The sequence below is a fragment of the Cnephaeus nilssonii genome (assembly GCF_951640355.1).
Source record: "Cnephaeus nilssonii genome assembly, chromosome: 18".
NCBI lineage: Eukaryota > Metazoa > Chordata > Mammalia > Chiroptera > Vespertilionidae > Cnephaeus > Cnephaeus nilssonii.
In genome coordinates, this window is record NC_137089.1 from 41,132,987 (window position 1) to 41,155,404 (window position 22,418).

The following is a 22,418-nucleotide window of genomic DNA, read 5'->3' on the forward strand; positions in this document are numbered from 1 at the left end:
TTGTAACTGGGAATCTATCTTTTAAGTTAGAGAGTACACTGCCTTAGGAAAGTTAAAACTGGATGTCTACTTTAACACCACTTACGACATTAGAGTCAAGGAACATTGGTACGGAATTTGTTCATCACTTTGATATTCTGACAGAATAGGACTGTACATGTGAACTTAGTGCTCACCTTGTCAAGTTGATCTTGAAGACTAGTGGATGCTTTATAACCGAGCTGTAACAGCATTGCTTCCGCGGCATTCTTTTTGGCTATCTTTTTATTCGGTCCTGTTCCAGTAGCAACTTCATTGCCTACCTTGACCTGGTAAGATTAACGTAAGAAATTAGTAAGAGTTGCTTTGATAAACAGGCTCGACTTAACACCACAAAGCACTGTATTCTGCTCTCTAGCATTCAAAAATACAAAGTTCAGTCCACAATAAAAACAACTAAGTTAAGATCCCATTTATGTGTTATATAGATAAGTGAAAATAAACATGGAGAAAAATATGGTTCTCAAAATGTCAGTGGAGGTTATCTTAGGATAACAGAATCTTAGAAGATTTTTACTAACTTACATATTTCTGTATTATTTTATTTTTTTAAACAATAAACCTGTATTATTTATATAAGCAGAAAAATAAAATTCACATAGTAACAGAGTATATGTTGGCTCTCAGTACAGTTAGTATTCTTGTGTTTTTTTTAAATATATTTTATTGGTTTTTTACAGAGAGGAAGGGAGAGGGATAGAGAGTTAGAAACATCGATGAGAGAGAAACATCAATCAGCTGCTTCCTGCACACCCCCTACTGGGGAGGTGCCCACAACCAAGGTACATGTCCTTGACCAGAATCGAACCTGGGACCTTTTAGTCCACAGGCCAACACTTTATCCACTGAGCCAAACTGGTTAGGGCCAGTTAGTATTGTTTATATAAATTAATAAACTAGGGCTAAAATTCACGTTGGAGTGCTTGCTAGCTACAAGATAGGCCAGCAACGTAAGAAGCTTCCTCTACTGCTCTGAGTGTCCAAAGACTGGCCAACGTAAATGGAAGCAAAAGATCAATGAGCAGCAAAGCATGCTCCGCCTGTCTTCACATGCCGTGTCCACGTCCCCTCACTCTGATTCAATTCTTCTGCGGTTCATCCCCGCTTCTCACTTATCTCCCCAGGCCTGCCCTCGGGCTCCAGGCCCTGCTCTGGGACGTGCTGCTCCCTCCGTGGCACTCACCTTGGGTCTCTGTCTGTCATCTTTGCATCTGACCTATTCTGATGCCTTCAAGAGTTCCTTCTAGAACAGATGCCCATTCACCCACCCCCTGTCTCACACAAGTTCTTTAGAGGCACGGTTCAATAGTTTGTGAGCAGCTACCCTAACTTATTTGTTAGTATTAAATAAGATAGCTATAAAAACTTCAATTAATAAAAGAATAAAAGTAAAAAAAACTGCTGTGCTGAAGGATTTTAATTCCTTAACAACTGTCACTCAAAAAAAAATCACCTCTATATAAAAGTCAAGCAAATATATAATAAACTTCGTAAGTCATCCTCCTAGAAAGCTAGCAAATTTTTATAACTACTATAAATAAGATTTTTATATTAAAATGTTACTTTTTCTGCAAAGAAGTTCAATTTTGCTATGCAATAAAATTAAGACTGCAGACTGTTTTAAAAATAATTTAAATAAATCAAGTCCCTCAAAAACCTAACCAAAAAGTTCTAAAATAGGCCCTAGCTGGTTTGGCTCAGTGGATAGAGCATCAGCATGTGGACTGAAGGGTCCTGGGTTCGATTTTGGTCAAGGGCACATGCCCGGGTTGCAGTTCAATCCCCAGTAGGGGGTGTGCAGGAGGCAGCCAATCAATGATTCTCTCTCATCATTGATGTTTCTCTCTCTCCCTCTCCCTGCCTCTCTGAAATCAATAAAAATATTTTTTTTAAGTTCTAAAATAGCATTTACCGCAGAGAAACCAAGATGGCGGCATAGGTAAACACCTAGACTGCTGCTTCGCACAACAATTTCAAAACTACAACTAAAAGACAAAACGGACATCATCCAGAACCACAGGAAGGCTGGCTGAGTGGAAATTCTACGACTAGAAGGAAAAAGGAAAGCACACTGAGACTCACAGGAGCTGCGGAAGGCAGAGGTACCCAGGTGTGCGCACGGAGAGGGCTGGCAACTGAGTATGTGGCTGTCTTTTTCAAGCGGGAGGGAGACAAAAGCTCCCGAATGCTCTGAACTCCAGTTCCAGGCGAGACTCTGGGGACCCAGACTCATTCGGGGAGAAACTGGACTGTCTGGCAGCGGGCAGAACTCGAGGGCGGCTTTCTCTCAGTGGTGCTTGCTGCGATTACCACAGGACACTGAGACACAGGGGCCTATTAGGGCAGGGCTGACGGGAAGCCATTGCTGATTGCTCCGCCCTGAGACTCTGCCCCATCCAAGCTGAGCACAGAGGCTTTTGCAAGTCTTGTCTCATAAGGGTGTCTCAAGCACAGAAGTTCTCCCAGCATAGACAAAGCTGATCCTCACAGCCAATTGGCCTGGAGGTCAATTCCTCTCAGTGATACCAACAACAATCAAGGTTTAACTACAACAAGACTGTGCACACAGCCCACAAAGGGGTCCACCTCAGGTAACTGGGGAGGCTGAGCCACTGGGCTCTATAGGACACCTAGCACACAAAGCCACTCTATCAACTCAGGGAAGCAGCCAAAATGCAGAGACAAAGAAACAGGTCACAAATGAAAGAAATGGAGGAAAGCAAACGACTGGATATAGAGTTCAAAACCATGGTTATAAGGTTTTTCAAGAATTTTCTGGAAAAGGCCAATAAATTTAGTGAGACCCTCGAGGACATGAAAAAGGACCAACTAGAAATTAAGCATACACTGACTGAAATAAAAAAATAATATACAGAGATCCAACAGCAGACTAGAGGATCGCAAGAATCAAGTCAAAGATTTGAAATACAAAGAAGCAAAAAACACCCAACCAGAAAAGCAAAAAGCAAAAAGAATCCAAAAATATGTAGATAGTGTAAGGAGCCTCTGGGACAACTTCAAGCGTACCAACATCAGAATTATGGGGGTGTCAGAAGAAGAGAGAGAGCAAGACGCTGAACACCTATTTGAAGAAATAATGACTGAAAACTTCCCCCACCTGATGAAAGAAATAGACTTTCAAGTCCAGGAAGCACACAGAACCCCAAACAAAAGGAATCCAAAGAGGACCACACCAAGACACATCATAATTAAAATGCCAAGAGCAAAAGACAAAGAGAGAATATTAAAAGCAGCAAGAGAAAAACAGTTACCTACAAGGGAGCACCCATACGATTGTCAGCCGATTTCTCAACAGAAACTATGCAGGCCAGATGGGAGTGGCAAGAAATATTTAAAGTGATGAATACCAAGAACCTACAACCAAGATTACTCTACCCAGCAAAGCTATCATTCAGAATTGAAGGTCAGATAAAGAGCTTTACAGATAAGAAAAAGCTAAAGGAGTTCATCACCACCAAACCAGTATTATATGAAATGCTGAAAGGTATTCTTTAAGAAGAGGAAGAAGAAAAAGGTAAAGATAAAAATTATGAACAGCAAATATATATCTATCAACAAGTGAATCTAAAAATCAAGTGACTAAAAAATCTGATGAAGAGAATAAACTGGTGAATATAATAGAATCAGGGGCATAGAAAGGGAGTGAACTGACAATTCTCAGGGGGAAAGGAGGGTAGGGGGTGTGGGAAGAGACTGGACAAAAATCGTACACCTATGGATGAGGACAGTGCAGGGAAGTAAGGGCAGAGGGTGGAGTGGGAACCGGGTGGAGGGGAGCTATGGGGGGGAAAAAAGAGGAACAATTGTAATAATCTGAACAATAAAGATTTATTTAAAAATATATAAATAAATAAGTAAAATAGCATTTACCCAAAACTTAACTCATTTTCTCTCACTGAATCACAAATGAAATTGATGAAATTTGCTTTATATATTTTTTAAAACCTGGAGATCTTAATCACAAATAGAAAAATTAACATTATGTGATACATCAAAATACCATGTGCTGATAAGCAATTTAGTTTGGTTATCATTATTTTTCTCTTTGAAAAATTAAAGTATCTCTGTACAAAAAAATAAAAAGCTTTAAGAAATGTGCTCAGGAACTAACACCCAAATAATGTCGTCAGAGATTTTCTTTTGTCTAACAATCAATAAAGTCACTGTATGAATTTTACAACACACAGATTTACTTTTCGTAGTGATAAATAAATATAAGCATATTATCTCTAGATATTTTACTTCCACGTTCCATTTTAACAAATGATAATGTCGCTTAAGTTGTTTATACAAAAGTCTTTACTTTGATAAAGTTGCTGCAATCGAGTAATGAATCCACTGGGGCTTCCAGAGGGGAAAAGCAATATGAATTCAGTGTGAGAACATGTAAAAGCACAGCCAAATGCTCCCATTTGACTAGAATGTTTATGAAGACCCATAAAAAGGAAGCTGGCATAAGGTACTCTAAATTCCTCTTTCAAAAGGGGTACTCCATATACTCCATAGAAAAGGAATTGTTTCATAGAGCCAAAGCCAGTTTTTATTCCTAATACTGGTCTAAAATTTAGGTGATTTTTTTTTTCCTTCAAGCTTTGCAGTTCAAAGAATACATTCTAGAATTCTTCAGAGCTAAGAATGTAAAAAGAAAGAAGTGGTGCGTATACGAAGAGGATATTAGAACAACACTGTTCTGAGTCCTAAGGACATCTAGACCAGCGGTTGCCAACCTTTCGGACCTCACGGACCACCAGTGTGCCGCGGACCACCAGTTGGCGACCGCTGATCTTGACCATAATGGCTTACTAACCACAGATGAATTCCCCTCCGTGGCTATCTGGGCTCCCACATTGGTTTATCTGTGACTACATCACAAGTTTACATCTCCAGCAACAGCCAAATACACTAGCTCTCACGCAGGCAGGCAGCAAGTATGCATCAAAGGTTTATGAAGGTCCTACTGTATACAGACCACTGCACTGAATACTGTGAGAGAAAGACTATAAATTAGGAAGGAAGGTAAAATTTAGATATGCATGGAAAGTGCATCAACACAAGAGACTATGCTTGAGTATCAAAAATTTTCCCATATGCTCGGCACTTCATAAATATCTGTTCATTTTAACAGGATTATACTGAAGGTGAGGTCCATGGGTTTGATTGGAAAAGGTTTCTTTGATAAGCCAATTACAACAAAAACAGTTTGGGGACAATAAGGATAATTTAAATATAGGTTAGTCACTAGAAGATTCTTATGAATCAGGCCTAATGAAAGAAAAACTTACTTTTTGTTTGTTAGAGATACACACTAAATATGTAGGCTTCCCGGCTGGTGTTGGAGTCAACCTACTAACCAGGTGGTCACAGTTCGATTCCCGGTCAGGGCACATGCCTGGGTTGTGGGCTCGATTACCAGTGTGGGGTGTGTGGGAGGCAGCCAATCAATGATTCTCTCTCATCATTGATGTTTCTATCTCTCTCCCCCTCCCTTTTCTGAAATCAATAAAGATATACTTAAAAAAATAAATATGTAGGCTGAAAGGACATACAGATAGAAAACAGCTTTGAAATTCTTCAGGAAGCGAAAGAAGGGCGGGAAAAAGGGAAGAAAAATGAACAGCTGAAGCAAGTGTGGTAAGAATCTGAACTTCTGTCTGCATGATGGGCATATTCCCTAGCACGCCATCACACTATTCTTCGTAGTGCGCTATTAAATATATCCACCCTTGGATAGGTTTGAAACTTTCATAATAAAAAATCAAAGTTTTCTTCAACACTGGGGCTTGAGCGGACAAGTGAAGCAGCGCAGATGAGATCTGAAAGGAAGAGGGCATGTTGCTAGTCCCCGCCCGTCTGAAAATCCACGAGCAACCAGGCTCCAGTTGTCTGGGCTGCACAACACGCAGTTCAAACTCCCAGCAATTCTGAGTCCCTCAGTCCTCACCGTGATTAGGGAGACAGCCAGCTCTCTCTTTTCCTAATTTTCCTGAAAACCCAAAGTTCATGCTCTTGGCCCTGTTCCATCTCCATCCATCCTTCTCAATTTTGTTTCTAATTCCGTCTGCCTCCTAGTCCCAGTAGTTAACAGACTCTGGCTGCACACTGTAACACAGTAAGACGGAGACGAGCCTTCTGTTTGATACACTCTGGGCCAAATAACCTGTGTGAACTCAGTCCCTTCAAAACTCTTCTGTCTGGTCCTGGCTGGCTTGGCTCAGTGGATAGAGCGTCAGCCTGCGGACTGAGGGGTCCCGGGTTTGATTCCAGCCAAGGGCACATGCCTGGGTTTCGGGTTTGATCCCCAGGGGGTGCGTGCAGGAGGCAGCTGATCGGTGATTCTCTCTCATCATTGATGTTTCTATCTCTCTCTCCTCTCCCTTCCTCTCTGAAATCAATAAAGAAATATATATTTTTAAAAAAACAACAACACTCTTCTGTCTGTTCTATCATTGACACTTGAATGTTTCAACCACGTTGAGGGAATCAATGCTGTAAGGGTAAACAGTGCCATTAATTAATAGTGCTATTAATTCCTAGTCGGCCTTCCCCCATATCTCTATTCCGATCTGAGGATTTCTAGGTTTTTTTCAATGGTTAAAAAACTCTTCTCGTATAAAAGTTAGAAATACCTGCATCACAAACTCCCGACGTCGTGGCATTCCTCTCTCTGAAAGCAAAACATAGTCTGGCTCCTTTTCCTTCTTGGCCTGTTGAATTTGAGCCAGGCGGCTAATGGGGTTCATTCCTTGACCATATTCTGGTCCAGCCTAAAAAGCAATGTAAGAAAAATGTCAAAACATGCTTGTAAAACTTGTTATTGGATCCTTAAAGTGGTTCTCCTCTCCTCCCCTACACCCCAAAACCGTGACTGGAGAAGATAAATGAGAGTCATTTATAAAGATTTATGAAGGAAAAGAATAAAACGGATCTGAGACTAAGGAGGGTATGGGATTTAGGGCTCAGGGGTATTACTAATAAATTGGGTCAACTATTCTTGCTTTTAAATTCTTCAGTACAACTTCTTCACACTTCTGTTCATCAAAAAAGACCAAAAGAATAGAAGATCACAAGACATGAACTGGGAAGAGATACTTGCAATACCTGTAACTAAAAAAGATAAATCCGGTAGCCAAAATATATATTTTAAAACTCAGAAAAAGTATTAAGAAAAATACAATCTAAAAGAAAAATGGGCAAAAGACATGAACAGCTATTTAACAGATGGAACACTTATAAAAATATAATCAACCTCATTAGGACTCAGAAAATGCATATTAAAATCACAGTGAGATGCTATTTCACACCCATTAATTTAGAAAAAATTCAGAAGCCTGACAGCCCAAATGGTGAGGATGAGGAGGAACAGAAGCTTATACCGTGCTAACGGCAATATAAAATGGAAAACAATTGGGCGATGTGTAGTAAAGCCAAAGACGGCCCCTGCACTCCCTAGCAGCATCTTCATCATCATGTACCATATACCCTAGAACACAGCTGCCCATATGTGCTAGCTCCAATGTTCAGGAATATCCATGGCTGCATTATTTGAAATAGCAAAACAAAACAAACCAACAAAACAAACCTGAAAACAACCTAGATATTCATCAAAAGAACTATGTAAATTATGGCATGTTCATACAATGGTATGTTCATACAATGGTTTGACGTAGGGCAGTGAAAATGAACTAAATATTGCTACATGAATCAAGATAAATGAATTTCAGGAGAAAAAATATGTTAAGGGAGAAAAGCAAACACAGAATACATATAGTATGATGTAATTTATGTAAAACCCACTAAAACTACAAAACACTGCTGAAATTAAGTAAGATTTTAATAAATGGACAGCATGCTCATGGGTCACAAGACTCAATATTGTTAAAAATGTTAATTTTCCTCAAACTGATATCCCAAGTCATTGCATTCCCAATCAAAATCCCAGCAGGCCTTTTTTTGGGCAACAATTAATAAGCCAATGCTAAAGTTCATATGGAAATGGAAAAGACAAATAACCAAAACAACTCTGAAAAAAAGAACAAAGTTGGAGGACTCACACTCTCTGATTTCAAATTCACTACAAAGCTATAGCAACAAAGACAGTATGTGTACAATCAGCATAAAGACAGACAGAGACCAACGAAACAGAGTGTCCAGAAACAGATCCACACATATATAAGTCAACTGGTTTTCCACAAAAGTGCAAAAGCAATTCAGTGGATAAAGGATAGTCTTTTCGACCAATGATCCTAGAACAAGTGGATATTCATATGCAAAAAAAATTTTTTCAACCTGTACTTCATACCTTTTTTTTTTTAGCTTTTAAACTGATTTTTAGAGAGAGAAGAAGAGGAAGAAAAACATCAATGTGAAAGAAAGTTATTGATCGGCTGCCTCCCACCACCCCTCAAATCCCCCCACCCCCTCCCCCCACCAAAACCAGGGATCGAGCTCACAACCCAAGGAATGTGCCCCTACTGGGAATTGAACCGGCAACCCCTCAGTGCACAAGACAATGCCCAACCAACTGAGCTACACTGGTCAGGTTCTCAAAAATTAACTTAAAATATCTAAAACTGTAAAACTTCCAGGAGAAAATACAAGGGGAATTTTTGTGACTTGAGTTGCATGACAATTTCTTAGATACAACACCAAAAATCACATTCCATAAAAATAATAACTATGACAATACATTGGATTTCTTTGAAATTATTAACTTCTATTCTTTGAAAAATGCAAATCACAGGCTTGGAGGAAATATTTGCAAACTATGTATTTGATGAAGAACTTGTATCCAGAATATATAAAGACTTCTCAAAATTCAATATTAAATGTATTATTTTCAATGGGAAACCAGGCCCTGGCCAGGTAGCTCAGTTGGTTAGAGAATCGTCCTGATGCAACAAGGTTGTGGGTTAGATCCCTGTCAGGGCACATATAACAATCAACCAATGAATGCATAAATAAGTGGAACAACAAATGGATGTTTCTTGCTCTCTCTCTCTCTCTTTCTCTCCTCCCTTTTTCCTTCCCTTCCTGTCTATAAAAATCAATTTTTAAAAGTTTTTGAATGGGCAATCACATTTTTCCAGGTGGGCAAAAGATGTGAACAACACTTCACAAGCCTCATGTGCCACTAAACTCATGGACACAGACAATAGTGTGATGGCTGCTGGGGGAGGGGGTGGAAGTGGGGGAGGAGGGCCTAGGAGGGATAAATGATGATGGACAGACTTGACTTAGAATAGTAAACATAAAATACATGTATAGATAATGTGTTGTGGAATTTCACACCTGAAACCTATGTAATTTTGTTAACCAGTGTCACCTCCGTAAATTCAATAAAAAGAAAAAATAAATAAATAAAAGATAACACTTAACACTTTTAAAAAAGACCACTGATGTCCAGAGTGCTTGCACGAAGGCCAATTTCAAACCAACTGTACTAGTTCAGGTGAGAGTTGATTGTGACTTAGACCAAAGTGGAGCAGAGGAATGGAAAGAAATGGACAACTTAAGAACTATGTAAGGGACGGCCCCAACAGGGCGTGACGGACTGGACGTGAGGCGTGAGGGAGAAGTAAGAAATGACCCAGGTGCCTGTTTCAGCAGCTGCATGGTGGTGCCAGGCCCTGGGAAGGAATGCTGGAGGGGAACGCGATTTAGAAGAGAACATGGAGTTTTGGGCACAGAGTTTGAGGGGCCTGTGAAATATTAAGTGAAGATGTCCAGGCAGCAGGGTAGGGCACAAAAGAGTATTTGGGAATCACCCACAGAAAGATGGAATTGAAGCCTGGGGAGTACGAAGTACGACGCCCAGGGCGAGGGTGAGAGAAAGAATGAGAGCGACAATACTGCGACAGTTGGGGGGAAAGTGAGAAGAGAGAAAAAGGAATTTTTTAGTTTGGGTAAAGTCCTGGTTTCCCCTTTTATTTACATACCAAACAATAAAGATTAAGTAAATCAGAAAGACTGATGAGAAAAGACAAACATAGACAATAATTTATGAGTCTAAGACTGAATACCAATGAAAAGGTCAAGAGAAGCTTTAAGTCTGGCGTTAGAAGAGGTTGCCTAGTCCGTGAAGATGTTCAAATAACTTTCCTTCAATGGCACCTTGCCTCTCTTCTTGCTTAATTGGCCTCTTTCATCAGAATGTCTCATGTGCCAGAGGTACTGCTGTTGATACAGATTCCGAAGACAAAGGGCCAGATGCATAAATGCACTCAGATAATAAGGGCGCTCTGGAAAAGCTAGGCATGACTGGTTTCTTCCCCTCACTGAAATGAACTGCCAGCACCCTTGCTAATGAAGTTCTTCCTTGGATATCAGCTCTTACAGTGTCACTCTACAAACCACTAAGGACAGAAACTTTTATCAGAAAGCCTTCTTTGCAGTCTCATGGAAGAAAATATTAAAAACAGGATATAAGCCCAAAGACATCATCAGGGAGTCTTACGTTTTTAACTCTACAGCGTAACTCCGAAAGGAGTTCCCAAGCAACCGGTTTCAAATGGGCTCTTCAGTCACGTGACTAGACCCGACCCCTGACTCTGCTACCGAATCTTGGGTGAGCTTCTTAAACCCAAGGACCTCGTCTGCAAAACGGGTGTAACACCTACATCACGGATTGACTGAGAGGATCCAATGAGACAATGACAGTTTTATTATCTTTCTTAAAAATCAAGGCAACTCATCCACAGGTATTTTCTCTACTTCTATTGCGTATAAAGAACTGTAGACCCTAGATGTATAAGACATGTAAGGAAGCGACAAAAACGCTAAAAATCAAGGTACTATGTGAACAGACAGAATCAGACATAAAATAACAATATGTGATACTTATCGGGTGCTTATTATTTGAATTATTAATAAGCACTAAGTCCCGCACACGGAGTGCTTCCCATTCACTAGCTGCTGCTCCTGTCACAGGGTCGGCATTCTTCATACCCCTCCCCCATATCCTTAACCATTTCAGGTGTCCTAAGAAGAAACTACGTATAGCAGTGTGGTGTGCAGAAAGAACACTGGTTAGAGATCAGACCAGTTCAGATTACTCCACAGGTGAATAAAAGTGAACAAATGCTTTGGATGTGTTAGGGGTAACATCCTCTACCTTACACAGTCATGATGAGAGTTACACTAAAGGTGATCATGGATGGGAAAGTGTTTTATACTGAAGTATTCTATACTAAAGGTGATCGTGAACAAGAAAGAACTTTGTAAGCCATAAAAAAACTGTATGCATGTAAGGTATTATTTGATGAACAAACACCTGTATGAAAGTGTCTGAAAAGCAAAACAGAATTGTTACTGACTTACAGTCACACGTCCAACCCTGATTCTGGGGACTGTTTCTAATCCATAGGTTGAGACGCCTGCCCTGTGGGGAAACTTTTATCTATAGTTACCGGAATATTTACACAGTGAAACTGACTCGTGTCCGTAAGCACACACTTACTTTGACTATGGTTTTAGGGCGTTTTTTAAAAAATAGTTTTGGCTTTTCCACCACAGGAAGAGGTGGGAGTTTCTTAAGCTCCTGTAAGACGGTGGTCGCAGCGCGCTTCTTGGAGAGCTTTTTGCTATTTCCCTCTCCTTCTGCAGAGAACTCTCCCACGGACACCCGCGTAACAAAGCTTTTCATATGTGGTGGTCCACTTTCTTTAATAACCTATAAAGTACAAATACAATAGTAAGTAACATGCAGGCACACTTAGAATGTGTCCTTATAGCATGGATCTTTCTTAATGTTCCTATCATAATCAAAACAGAAATGAAGAATGATGCCAAAATTATAGATTTCTTTAATAAACCTATTAGAAAGGTATTATATAAGAACTCTTCAGTTACAATATTTACAATGCTTAAGAGACTGCAGTTGGGCCAACAGAAATCTAAGTAAACACATTCAATTCACACTCAAAATTATTTTTTACCCATTTAAAACAGGCAATTCTAGTTATGGTTACCATTTCTTTTTTAAAAAAAAATTTAGCCCAGCCAGCGTGGCTTGTGGTTGAGCAATGACCTATGAACCAGGAGGTCAGGGTTCAATTTGGGTAAGGGCACATGCCTGGGTCGCAAGCTCGATACCCAGTAGGGGGTGTGCAGGAGGCAGCCGATTAATGATTCTCTCTCATTGTTGATCCTTCTATCTCGCTCTCTTTACCCTTCCTCTCTGATATCAATAAAAATATGTATTTTTTATCTTGTTTTATTGTTGATAGTATTATAGACATTAAGAACGTAAAGCACATCACATTATGTTAGGTATACAGGGCACCGAGAATGATAATGGGTACGTATTGCATTTTCTCTGGAAGAGTACGTTCCTGGAGGGGACCACGTCCTAAGGGAGTTCTACCAGCCATCCCGCATCCTGCTTGGGGAAGCCGCTCAAAAATAACCTACTTTTGACATAAACCTCAAAGGCTGTTTTATAGAAAGGAATGTTTACTCTCTGTGACATGATCTTTAAAAGGTTAGCCGATATGCCATAAAATCTCCTCGCTTTCTAGGGTTATGGATTGTGAATGTGTCAGCTGTGAATGCTCCCAAACCCTGGACCAATGTGCTCATTTCAAGTAAGACAGCTTTCGAGGAAAGATGCCTCCCCAACCTGAGTGCTCAAAACCTCCGTCTCCTTCCCATTTTAAGCTATGAAAGGTACCCTCCTGAGTTAAACAGTTTACTATGTAACAGCATATTAAAAGTTTGTCATTTAATACTGGATACCAATGAGGGAAAGAAAGCAAACAACACAATAGTTCAGTAATTCAACAATGCTAGGGATAAGGAACTTATGATCAGCATGCTTTCCAAGTAATTTAAGTTTACTATTTGAAATGCCAAAACTGCTTATTTTAACCCCTTTGCTGGCCATCCTCCTGAATTTAAAAAAAATAACCACACACAAAATAGGTCCAGAGGTATGGATGCATGGAACAAAATAACAGATCTCAGTGGGAAAGGGGAGGGGTGTTGGGAGGAAGGGGACAGGTAGAGATTAACCAAAAAGCATATATGCATAACCCATGGACACAGACGATTGCATGGGGAAGGCAGGGGTGGGCGGGGGTGGGTGAAGTGGGGCCAAAAGGGAGAAAATGGGAGACAACTGTACTGTAATACTGTCAACAATAAAATAAAATAAAATGTAAAAAAATAAACAAAAAACACCTATATGCTGTCCTGACTTAATAGAGAAAACCAAATAGTTAACCTTTTATTGCTGGCAGGAGGTCACCATTTGAACATCAAATATTCTGTAACGTATACTGATGCCGCCAAGGGCTTCTAAGACTGATAGAACTGTCCCTATTCACTGTAGCCTTGAAGGCCCAAATCCAATAGTTTGAGTCTATGCAATTACTTTGATTGGTTTTCCATCTGTCCCTATCGCTTCTTGCTGGGCCTAAAAGCCCTCCAGTGCATTCTGCCCCTGCCTTCCCCAGGATGCTGCTTTCCGTCTGCTGCAGGATGACACCAGGCAGCCCCATTTGTAGGAATTGTGTCTGAGAAGAAAGCAAACAGGTTCTCAGCCGAGGTCAGTCGATCCCGCTAGTGAGTTAAATGTGGGAGCTTTCTAGTGCTGAACGTCACCCCAATTGGAAGGAGGACACTCCACGACCGTGTCAGCTTATTTCCTGGGTTTTGCCTATTTCCTAGGTATTTGAGTTGCAAAATTAGTACCCTCTTAATATGGAAGGAATTATAATATTGAAAATGATTTTTCCTATTTTTAATGTCACACAATTTTATAAATATTTCTGTGACCTATTTATTTAGATGCAAAGAAGACAGCTGCTTACTTAGTGGCTTAGTAAAATGTAAACATATTTTGGCAAGTACAGAAGAAACTGGATATTAATACGTGTGTCACTAAATACTAACTTGAATATTTTCAATTTGATCCTATTAAAAACACCGAACTCTCTAGAGCACTACAAATTAACTTACAATGAGAAAATAAAGTTTACGATGAAAATTGAGATATCATATAATACAGATGGCTCAATACGGAAAAGCGAGAGAGGTGAGCAGGAGCCCGGCCAGTGTGGCTCAGCAGCTGAGCATCAACCCAGGAACCAAGAGGTCGCCGGTTCGATTCCTGGTCAGGCACATGCAGGAATCCATGACATTCTATAAGTTCTTCTCTCCCCGGGGCCTACCTCATTGCCTGACAGAGTGTGAACCTAAGGAAACACACTCACTCTTTCAGGACACGAGGATACCAGCTAACTTCACTTAGTGGGTTGCTTATTTGAGTTAGTGAGGAGCAGGGGTGAGGGTGGGAAGCTCTCATCTGAGCACGTACCTCAAAACTGACGGGCATATTTCGCTTCAGAGCAATTTCAAACACTAAGCTGATCTCAGATTTATTGGCGTCTTTGTCATCATCCATTTCTTTTCCGGATTCGCCATTCTAAATCACAAAAAACAGGACGGCAGTGAGTCTTCACTTTGGAACACACTTCACACAGTCTACAGTCAGGAGGGCCCATCTAACAGAAAATACAGTAGGAAACAGAAATCCCAGACTGGTCCTGTGGGGTCCCTGTAAGCACAGCAGGCAAGAGCTGCTCTGGGGCTCTGTGTTGTTTGACTTTTCATTTTTCCCCTCAAAGTAGAATAAATGCTCAACCATACACCAATTTGAGTTTATCCAGTTCTCTAAAAATCTCTATCCAGCCCGACCGGCATGGCTCAGTGGTTGAATATCAACCTATGAACCAGGAGGTCATGGTTCGATTCCCAGTCAGGGCACATGCCTGGGTTGCGGGCTCGATCCCCAGAGTGGGGTGTGCTGGAGGCAGCCGATTGGTGATTCTCTCTCATCACTGATGCTTCTCTCTCTCTCTCCCTCTCCCTTCTTCTCTAAAATCAATAAAAATATGTATTTTTTTAAATCTCTATACACACACACGCACACACACACACACACGCACACACACATACACACAGTACCTCCACTGGTGTTAAAACATGATACTGCATCCTCTATGAAAACTAAGCTGTAGGAAGAATAAGGGATGCAAACCAGGACTCTGTAGCTCTGGGTCTGGCCCTGGCACCAATTCACTTACTTATTTAGCACATACTTCTGGAGGGAGGACCCCAGATATGCTGGACGTAGTGTAAGGAACAGAGATAAAGGGAGGGTACGCCTTCATCGGGAGGCTTGTGATGTAGTGGGAAAACAGATTAAGTGTCCTAATGAACATGTCCAGGAGAAAAACACCTATGTCTGCCATTAACCAGATCAGCCTCCGGGAGGAGGAACAACAGGCGTGGGGAACTGTCGAGGTGGAAGTGTATGGTGTGAAATAACTAAGAGGAGAGCTCAGTAAGAGGAGGACTCATACACATGCCTGAGCTGCAGATACTCTTCTAAAGTCAATAGAGAAGGCAGCTGAAGCCATGAGAATGAGTCAACAAAAGCCTCGATAGCCTCAGTCATAAAAATTAAGTAGGACTGGAAATATCCATAATGATCTCCTCCACTTTAAATTCTTCGATTCCAAATCAACACAACACAATTCACGCTCAATAAAGGTAGCATTAAACTCAAAGTAAGTGAATGCTATTTCTCATCCTTGTACACATTCCAAGATCCTGAGCTGCCTGGGAAGTGCACTCCATTGGTGAACCCAAGTTCTCAAAGGCACGGTCATCTTGGCAAGGACAAGTCTAGGACAGTAGACAGGTAATCAATCTGAGAAGCAAATTAACAGAGATCGCCACTCTCCCCTTCCTTCCTATCAGAAGAGGTTGTTTCTTCTGTTTGTGAAAATGCACACATTTGTGTTTTGGATCACCTCCCGGGGACCTGGAGAGAGACCGTCCCTGCAGCAGCAGCACACCTGAGCGGACTTTTCGGGAATGGGCTCGTTCTGCAGCGCCTGGAGGGCCTTCATGGCGGCGTTGTGTCTAGCAGCTTGTCGAGTCTTCCCTTCCCCAAAAAACTCATTGTTTCCTACAGTCAGCTGAACGTAAAAGATCTTAGGCATCGGGCAATGATACCTAAAGAAAAGAAAATAGGAATGTTAGTCCGATAAAATAAAAAAATCACTCTATAATCAGATTTGTTTTGTTTAAAGTGATACCAACCATAGAATGTGCTATGCCCTCTACGAACCCTAATCAATTTTTTTAAATATTTTTTAATTGATTTCAGAGAAGAAGGGAGAGGGAGAGAGAGACAGAAACGTCAATGATGAAAGAGAATCATTGATTGGCTGTCTCCTGCGCGCCCCACACTGGGGACCGAGCCCGCAACCCGGGCATGTGCCCTTGGCCGGAATCGAACCCGGGACCCCCAGTCCACAGGCCAACGTGCCATCCACTGAACCCAACCGGCCAGGGCTCAAATTTTAACTTCAAGTTTTCAGACAGATTTTGATGGGAGAGGGCCAATGGTCTGGTGCTGAAGGCCGGGGAGCCACCAGAGGATGGCGACGAGCAAGGCCATTCCGGTGACAACACGCAGACTCTTGTGCCTTTAGCAGATCGTTATGGTGAGAAATGGGAGGCCAGGGAAGTGGAGTTACTCCTCCAAAGTGAAAATAAGTACTTTGCAAGAAAATAAGTTCAGATTCAACAACAAAAAGAATAGGGAGTTTAACCCAATTTGTAGGTAGAAAGTATAATAATAAAATGTGTTTAAGGTAAAGATTTTGGCAGGTTTGAGTTGAATGAGCCTGATGTAGAGTAGAGCTACTGAAGAGCTGCAGTGATGTGGACTTGAGACTATACAAGAGGGTGTCAGAAGAAAGAACAAACCCAGAAGACATCAAGAAGGAAAAAATTAAGGTGATATGCAATAAAACCCATTAACGCAGCAATTATCTGACAGGGGAACGTGACAATGACACACATTAAAGTGCAGCAAAGAAATAAGGTAAATATGCAGAACACAGCATGTTAGAGACACCTGTTAAACAGTAAAAGAGGCCCAGGTTCAGAAGTGTCAGGGAGGTGGGTGTGAGAGGGGGTGGCCAGGGAGGGCCACACTGAGATGACGACTGTGTAAAGACCTAAAGTAAGTGAGGGAGGAAGCCGTGCAGATCCCCTGGGACAGTGCAGCGGAAGCAGACAATGTCAAGTGCAAAGGCCCTGAGGCAGCAGCATGCCATGCACGTTCAAGTAGCTCAGAGGATGTCCATCTTCTTAGAGTCGAGGGAGAGAGGAAAGGAAAGCCACGAGATAAGAGGAGGTGGCCAAGGTCGCTTAGGGATGTCCTTAGAAATCACTGTAAGGACTTGACTTCTACTCATGGAGTGAAATGGCACCCACCAGAGAAGTGACATGGTGTGGCTCACATTTTTGAAGGATCATCTACCTACTATGTAGAGAACAGACTATAGGGAAGGATGGTAGAAGCCAGGAGATCTATTAGGAAACTAGCGCAGGAACACGGGAAAGGTGACCGAGGCCTGAACGATCGTGACAGCAGAAGTGACGAGAAGCAGTGGATTCCAAGTGAATTTCAAAAGTAGAGAGACAGGGTTTGCCCAAGAACTGGCTACCGAATAGGAGAGCGGAGGCAAGGAAGGGGTTGTTGGTGGGCAGACAGCAGCTCTGGTTTGAAGGTGTGAAGTTATTAGGCCTCTTAAACATCCACATGGAGATGTCAAATGGACAGTTGGATTTGAGTCTGGACTCTAGAAAAGAGGTCCAAGGTGGGAATAAAATTTGGGAATCTTCAATATATCGATGGACTCTAAAGCCACATAGGAAATCCAGGCAGGCAGGGTGTCCTCCTTTCTCGAAGCCAAGTGGGAAAGTCTATCATGGAAGGGCGAGGGGTTGAGTATCAAACGCTACTCACAGGTCAAGTCAAATGAATCAGCAAAACTCACAGGACTGATTTGGATGGAATGGTGCGTTATAATAATGCTGAAAATTTAAGTGCAAAATCACTCCAGTGCTGCAAAATGTCTGTATCCCAGCAAAAAGAAGTCCAATCGACGCCCTAGTCGTTTTAGATGACGAGTGGACATCCATGGAGCGGTGCTCTCTATTCAACCTGAGATCAACTGCACAGTGGCCATCCCGTAAGAATCTGTGGGCAGATGGGACTAAAGATGAAGGTTTCCTGAAGGTGCCGGACAAGCGTGTAGGTCGGCACTGACCCTGCAGCTGTGGGAGGCCGGCACTAACCGGAACCATGTGCGTGGATGAGCACCTGGGAAAAGAAAGCAGAAAGGAACCGAGAAGGAGAGCTGGAGGCTGGGCTCTGACTCACGCCGGTGATCAAAAGGCCGGGGAAATAGTAGACGGCAGTGAAGGAATGAAAGCAGGCCGCAATCAGAAAAGTAACACCACCACGTCAGGGAGGCACTTAGCAGTGGCGAAAGCCAGAGTCTGAGAAGGAGGGAGAAAGTCACTGTTTTAAATTCTTAAGAGTCAATTTTCTTGGCCGGCAGTTTTCCCATTAATTTCTTTTAAGATAAAGTATTTTTAAATGTGTTTTATTATGTCATGCATTCTCATTTTTAATTGGCAAAGATGAAAAAGTTAAAGGAAGAAAAAAAATTACTTGTCGTAACGGACTATTTTTTTTAAACATGCAAAGACTCAAAAGCATTAAAAACCACACTTTATTTCTCTTTGATTTCAACAACTAGTGTACTAAAGTGCAATCTCCTGTTACCTGTTTCATTTTAAATTATTTTAATGCAGAAATTTGGACAGACCAATAGGATGGATGCAGGTGATTTCTGTGTCCCACAAAATTCATTTCCCCACCTCTACAGAACTCGATGCATGTTTTGTTTGTTTTAAATAAGAGCACTTCACTGATGGGAAAATTGACTAAGTTAACACTTAGAAAGTTTTAAGAACAGGTGAGACAGAAGCAGAAAGATTTTAAGGGTCTTCAAGTTTTTTTAAATATGTTTTTATCAATTTGGGAGAGAGAGGGAGAGGGAGAGAGAGAAACATCGACGATAAAAGAGAGACATAGGCCGGCTTGCCTCCTGCACGCCCCCAACAGGGGATCAAGCCTGCAACCTGGGCATGTGCCCTGACCAGGAATCAAACCAGGGACCTCTTGGTTCACGGGCTGACGCTCAACCACTGAGCCACACCGGCTAGGCCCGACGCATGTTTTAAACTGGTTCCACCACCGACCAAGCCTTTTAAAACAGACAACCTGACATCAGAAATGGACTCCTGAGATCTTACACGGCCAGCGTTCCCCACGGAGCGCATGTTTACAGTCAATTACACACTCCTGAAAGCAGAGGCCCGCGAGTGGAATGCGAGCAGACCCTTAACTACAGGAGAGGGAGTGGGCGCCACAGTAATCACTCTGGCCTGCTGACAATTACAAAACCCATTTCGGTTTGCCACAGAGACAAACAAAATTTCTGTTCATTATAACTTTACTGGAATATGATGTCATCACACATAACCATACTGAAACAATCTGCTGATTTTCTAACCAAAATATTAATTGTACACTAAAGAGCCCTCGGGGCCTCTTCCTTTTTGGCCATCAAGCCTGGCTCTGTGTGTGCGTAGTATGTGCGTGCATGTGGATACATATGTATATATAAATTACACCACAGAAGTATCACAGGGAAAATTAGGTACGCTGTGTTCTGAAACATTCTAGCGCTAACAACAGGAAATAGCGAAACCGGACGCCTGACTAGCTGCATTCCCTCTCACTCCATCCCCTGGCCTAACAATGGTTCTTAATAACCTACCCACATGGGCTGAATAACTTGTAGATCACATCTCCTCATATCATCATGACAATTAAGATTAACCAGAACACTCTCCTAATGGCCCTCAGATTGGACAATGCAGAATGCTGTGTGTGTGTGTGTGTGTGTGTGTGTGTGTGTGTGTGTGTGTGTTACGTCCTGGTCTCTAAATATTTATTTCCTTTGGCAAAGACACACTCCAACATTATTAACTTTAAACCGATGTGCTAATTAATGGAGTTCCTGTTTCTACTTTTATTTATTTCAAGCATTGAGCTCATTTTTTGGTCAAGTACTTATGGTAAGTGATAAACATCTTTCTACACGTTAGTTTTTATTGACGTAAGCTTACACTGCTATTCCTGACTGGTTTTCCTTAATTAGAATGTTGTGGTCAATGCTTAGGTCCCCACTGCGATTACTGTGAGAAGATGAGCCGGGAAAACGCACCCATCCAAGCTATCAAAGTTTCAGGGTCAAATGGCTTCTACCCACCGACCTCCAAAGTGTACTTTGCAAAGTGTGACCCCCCTTCCTCCGTATCTGAAGTGCGGGCTTAAAGTGCAGGCTCCCGTGCCCCACCCCCGGTCTGCTGACTCAGTTCCTGGGGACGAGACACAACCCTCAATCAAGGAACCGATGCCCCACAACCTCACGTCCTGCACCTCAGCTCCTGTGACTGGGCTGCAAAATCCGTGCACGCGAAGGGCCACGCAGCCCTGCCTCAGAGCACCGGGCTCGGGTGCCCGTATCTCTTTCTCCTTAATCCTCATGGCAGCCTGGTGAGAGAAGATGTCCCCGTGGTCGCCTGGACAGGTAACGGAGTTGCTGGGAGTCAACCTCAAGTCTGCCTAACCTCAGAGCTCGGGGAACGCTTAGAGATCTGTCACCCTCTCCCCCTGTGTCCGTATTTCTCTTTTAAGTTGGCTGTGTCCTTGGCAGGCCAGGGCGCCTAAGGCTTCTTCTCACGTCTCAGGTCCACGAACAGAACTCAGGAGGGTGTGACTGAACAGCTGCTGCAACCAAAAACTACAAGATGAAACTCCAGGTCTTTACAGTATGTCTAGCCAACCAGGTTCACACAGGCCCCGGTGAGGGACCCAGCAAGAGTGACAAGTCAGAATAATGGGCACCACGGGCCACATGGCCTGACCGTCCAAGTTTGATCAAGGCTGCTGGTCAGGCCACTTTGTCCAAGCCTCTTTGTCCTCGGTCTGCTCTAAGTCTTACAAAAACTAAACAAACAAATTAATTTTCAAATAAAGTAAAAGCTTTCTTTTCTGTAGATCCCCAAAAAAGTCTTTAGATTTGGCGTATCTTCAAGATATCACAAATTGACACCAAAATAAAGAAACGGAGAACACTCGGTTCCTCTGAATTACTATTAGACATTCCTTATACAGTTTTGCTTTGTTATTTGAGCAGAGGGAAGATGTTACATTCTTCTCTAAGTATTATTATAAGAATATAAGTATTCTTATTCTTGTATTTATTTCACTGTCAGTTATAACTTTCTAGACTACGTCTTTGCCGTCTTCTCTAAAGTTACCTCATTAATGCCCTTTTTATTTTTTAAACTTTTTTTTTCTTATTGATTTCAGAGAGAAAGGGAGAAGGAGAGATAAAAACATCAATGATGAGAGAGAATCATTGATTGGCTGCCTCTTGCACGCCCCCTACTAGGGATTGAGCCCAAAATCCCAGGCATATGCCCTGACCGGGAATCGAACTGTGACCCCCTGGTTCATAGGTCAATGCTCAACCACTGAGCCATACAAGCCGGGCAATGCCCTTTGCATAGACTCCTTCTATATCATCTTTCTAAACTAAAATCTGTGTATCCTCCCTCCCATTCTCCAACATCTCCACTTTCCTATGTATCACTTTTACAAGGTGAGAAAGACATATTCCAAATAACATCAGAACTTTTAAAAACTGAAAAAACAATTGCCTCGTTTTACTTGATAGCACCCTTCATACATCTCAGCACAGCTTAAGTGTTCATATCTCTCCCACAGGTTTCTGGCTTAAAATACAGGAAGACGCTATCTTCTGATCTAAATAGGAGAGGCTTTGGGTTTCTGCGTTTATTTCCAACGCTGACTGAAAACAGAAATGTCACTTAGTCTTTCTATCTCAGTTTACTTATCTGCAAAATATTTGCAGAATCTATGTTTAAAGAACCCTAAATGCCAAAACTTAGAATTCGAATGACATGTTGATTATTTTGACTCTTTGTACACTTTTTTGGCACTGCTAAGCATTCTTTTCCTTGCTGTAGAAAAATAATAGGTTTTATCAGAAAGCTATAAAACAGTGCTTGGCATCTTTTCAAGATTATATGTATATAAAATGTCTAGATAGGAGAGGGTTCTTTCTCTATTCACATCTATAAATTTTGAAAATATATCTTTTATGGGATCTAGATGTTAAGTCTCGAGGAATTTCAAAAATTAGGACCTATTAGAAAAGATTCGCAGGGCAGCTGAAAACAAGCTCTCAAAGACTCTTAGGGATCTTCTGTTCTGTTTGTAGAATGATTGTAATTATGCTTGAAATGCCTCAGGGAAAATACAGGAAGATGTGCGCTCAGAGCTGGGACAGGGTGTTTCGAAGTGATGCAATTATAAGTGATGTTTTCTTTCA

At 41.8% G+C, this 22,418-nt stretch overlaps 1 protein-coding gene across 7 annotated transcripts in view; it reads right to left on the bottom strand.

Annotated features, from left to right (window-relative positions):
* STAU2 (staufen double-stranded RNA binding protein 2) overlaps nucleotides 1-22,418 on the bottom strand; it is a 228,320-nt gene that overhangs the window by 138,533 nt on the left and 67,369 nt on the right. For all 7 annotated transcript variants that reach the window (XM_079796393.1, XM_079796395.1, XM_079796399.1 and 4 more), the window contains 5 exons: nucleotides 15,921-16,080; nucleotides 14,375-14,482; nucleotides 11,516-11,728; nucleotides 6,687-6,824; nucleotides 177-308 (listed from right to left, as the gene is read on the bottom strand). In XM_079796393.1, coding sequence (XP_079652519.1) covers nucleotides 177-308; nucleotides 6,687-6,824; nucleotides 11,516-11,728; nucleotides 14,375-14,482; nucleotides 15,921-16,080 — 751 coding nt within the window. The remainder of the gene's footprint in view (nucleotides 1-176; nucleotides 309-6,686; nucleotides 6,825-11,515; nucleotides 11,729-14,374; nucleotides 14,483-15,920; nucleotides 16,081-22,418) is intronic.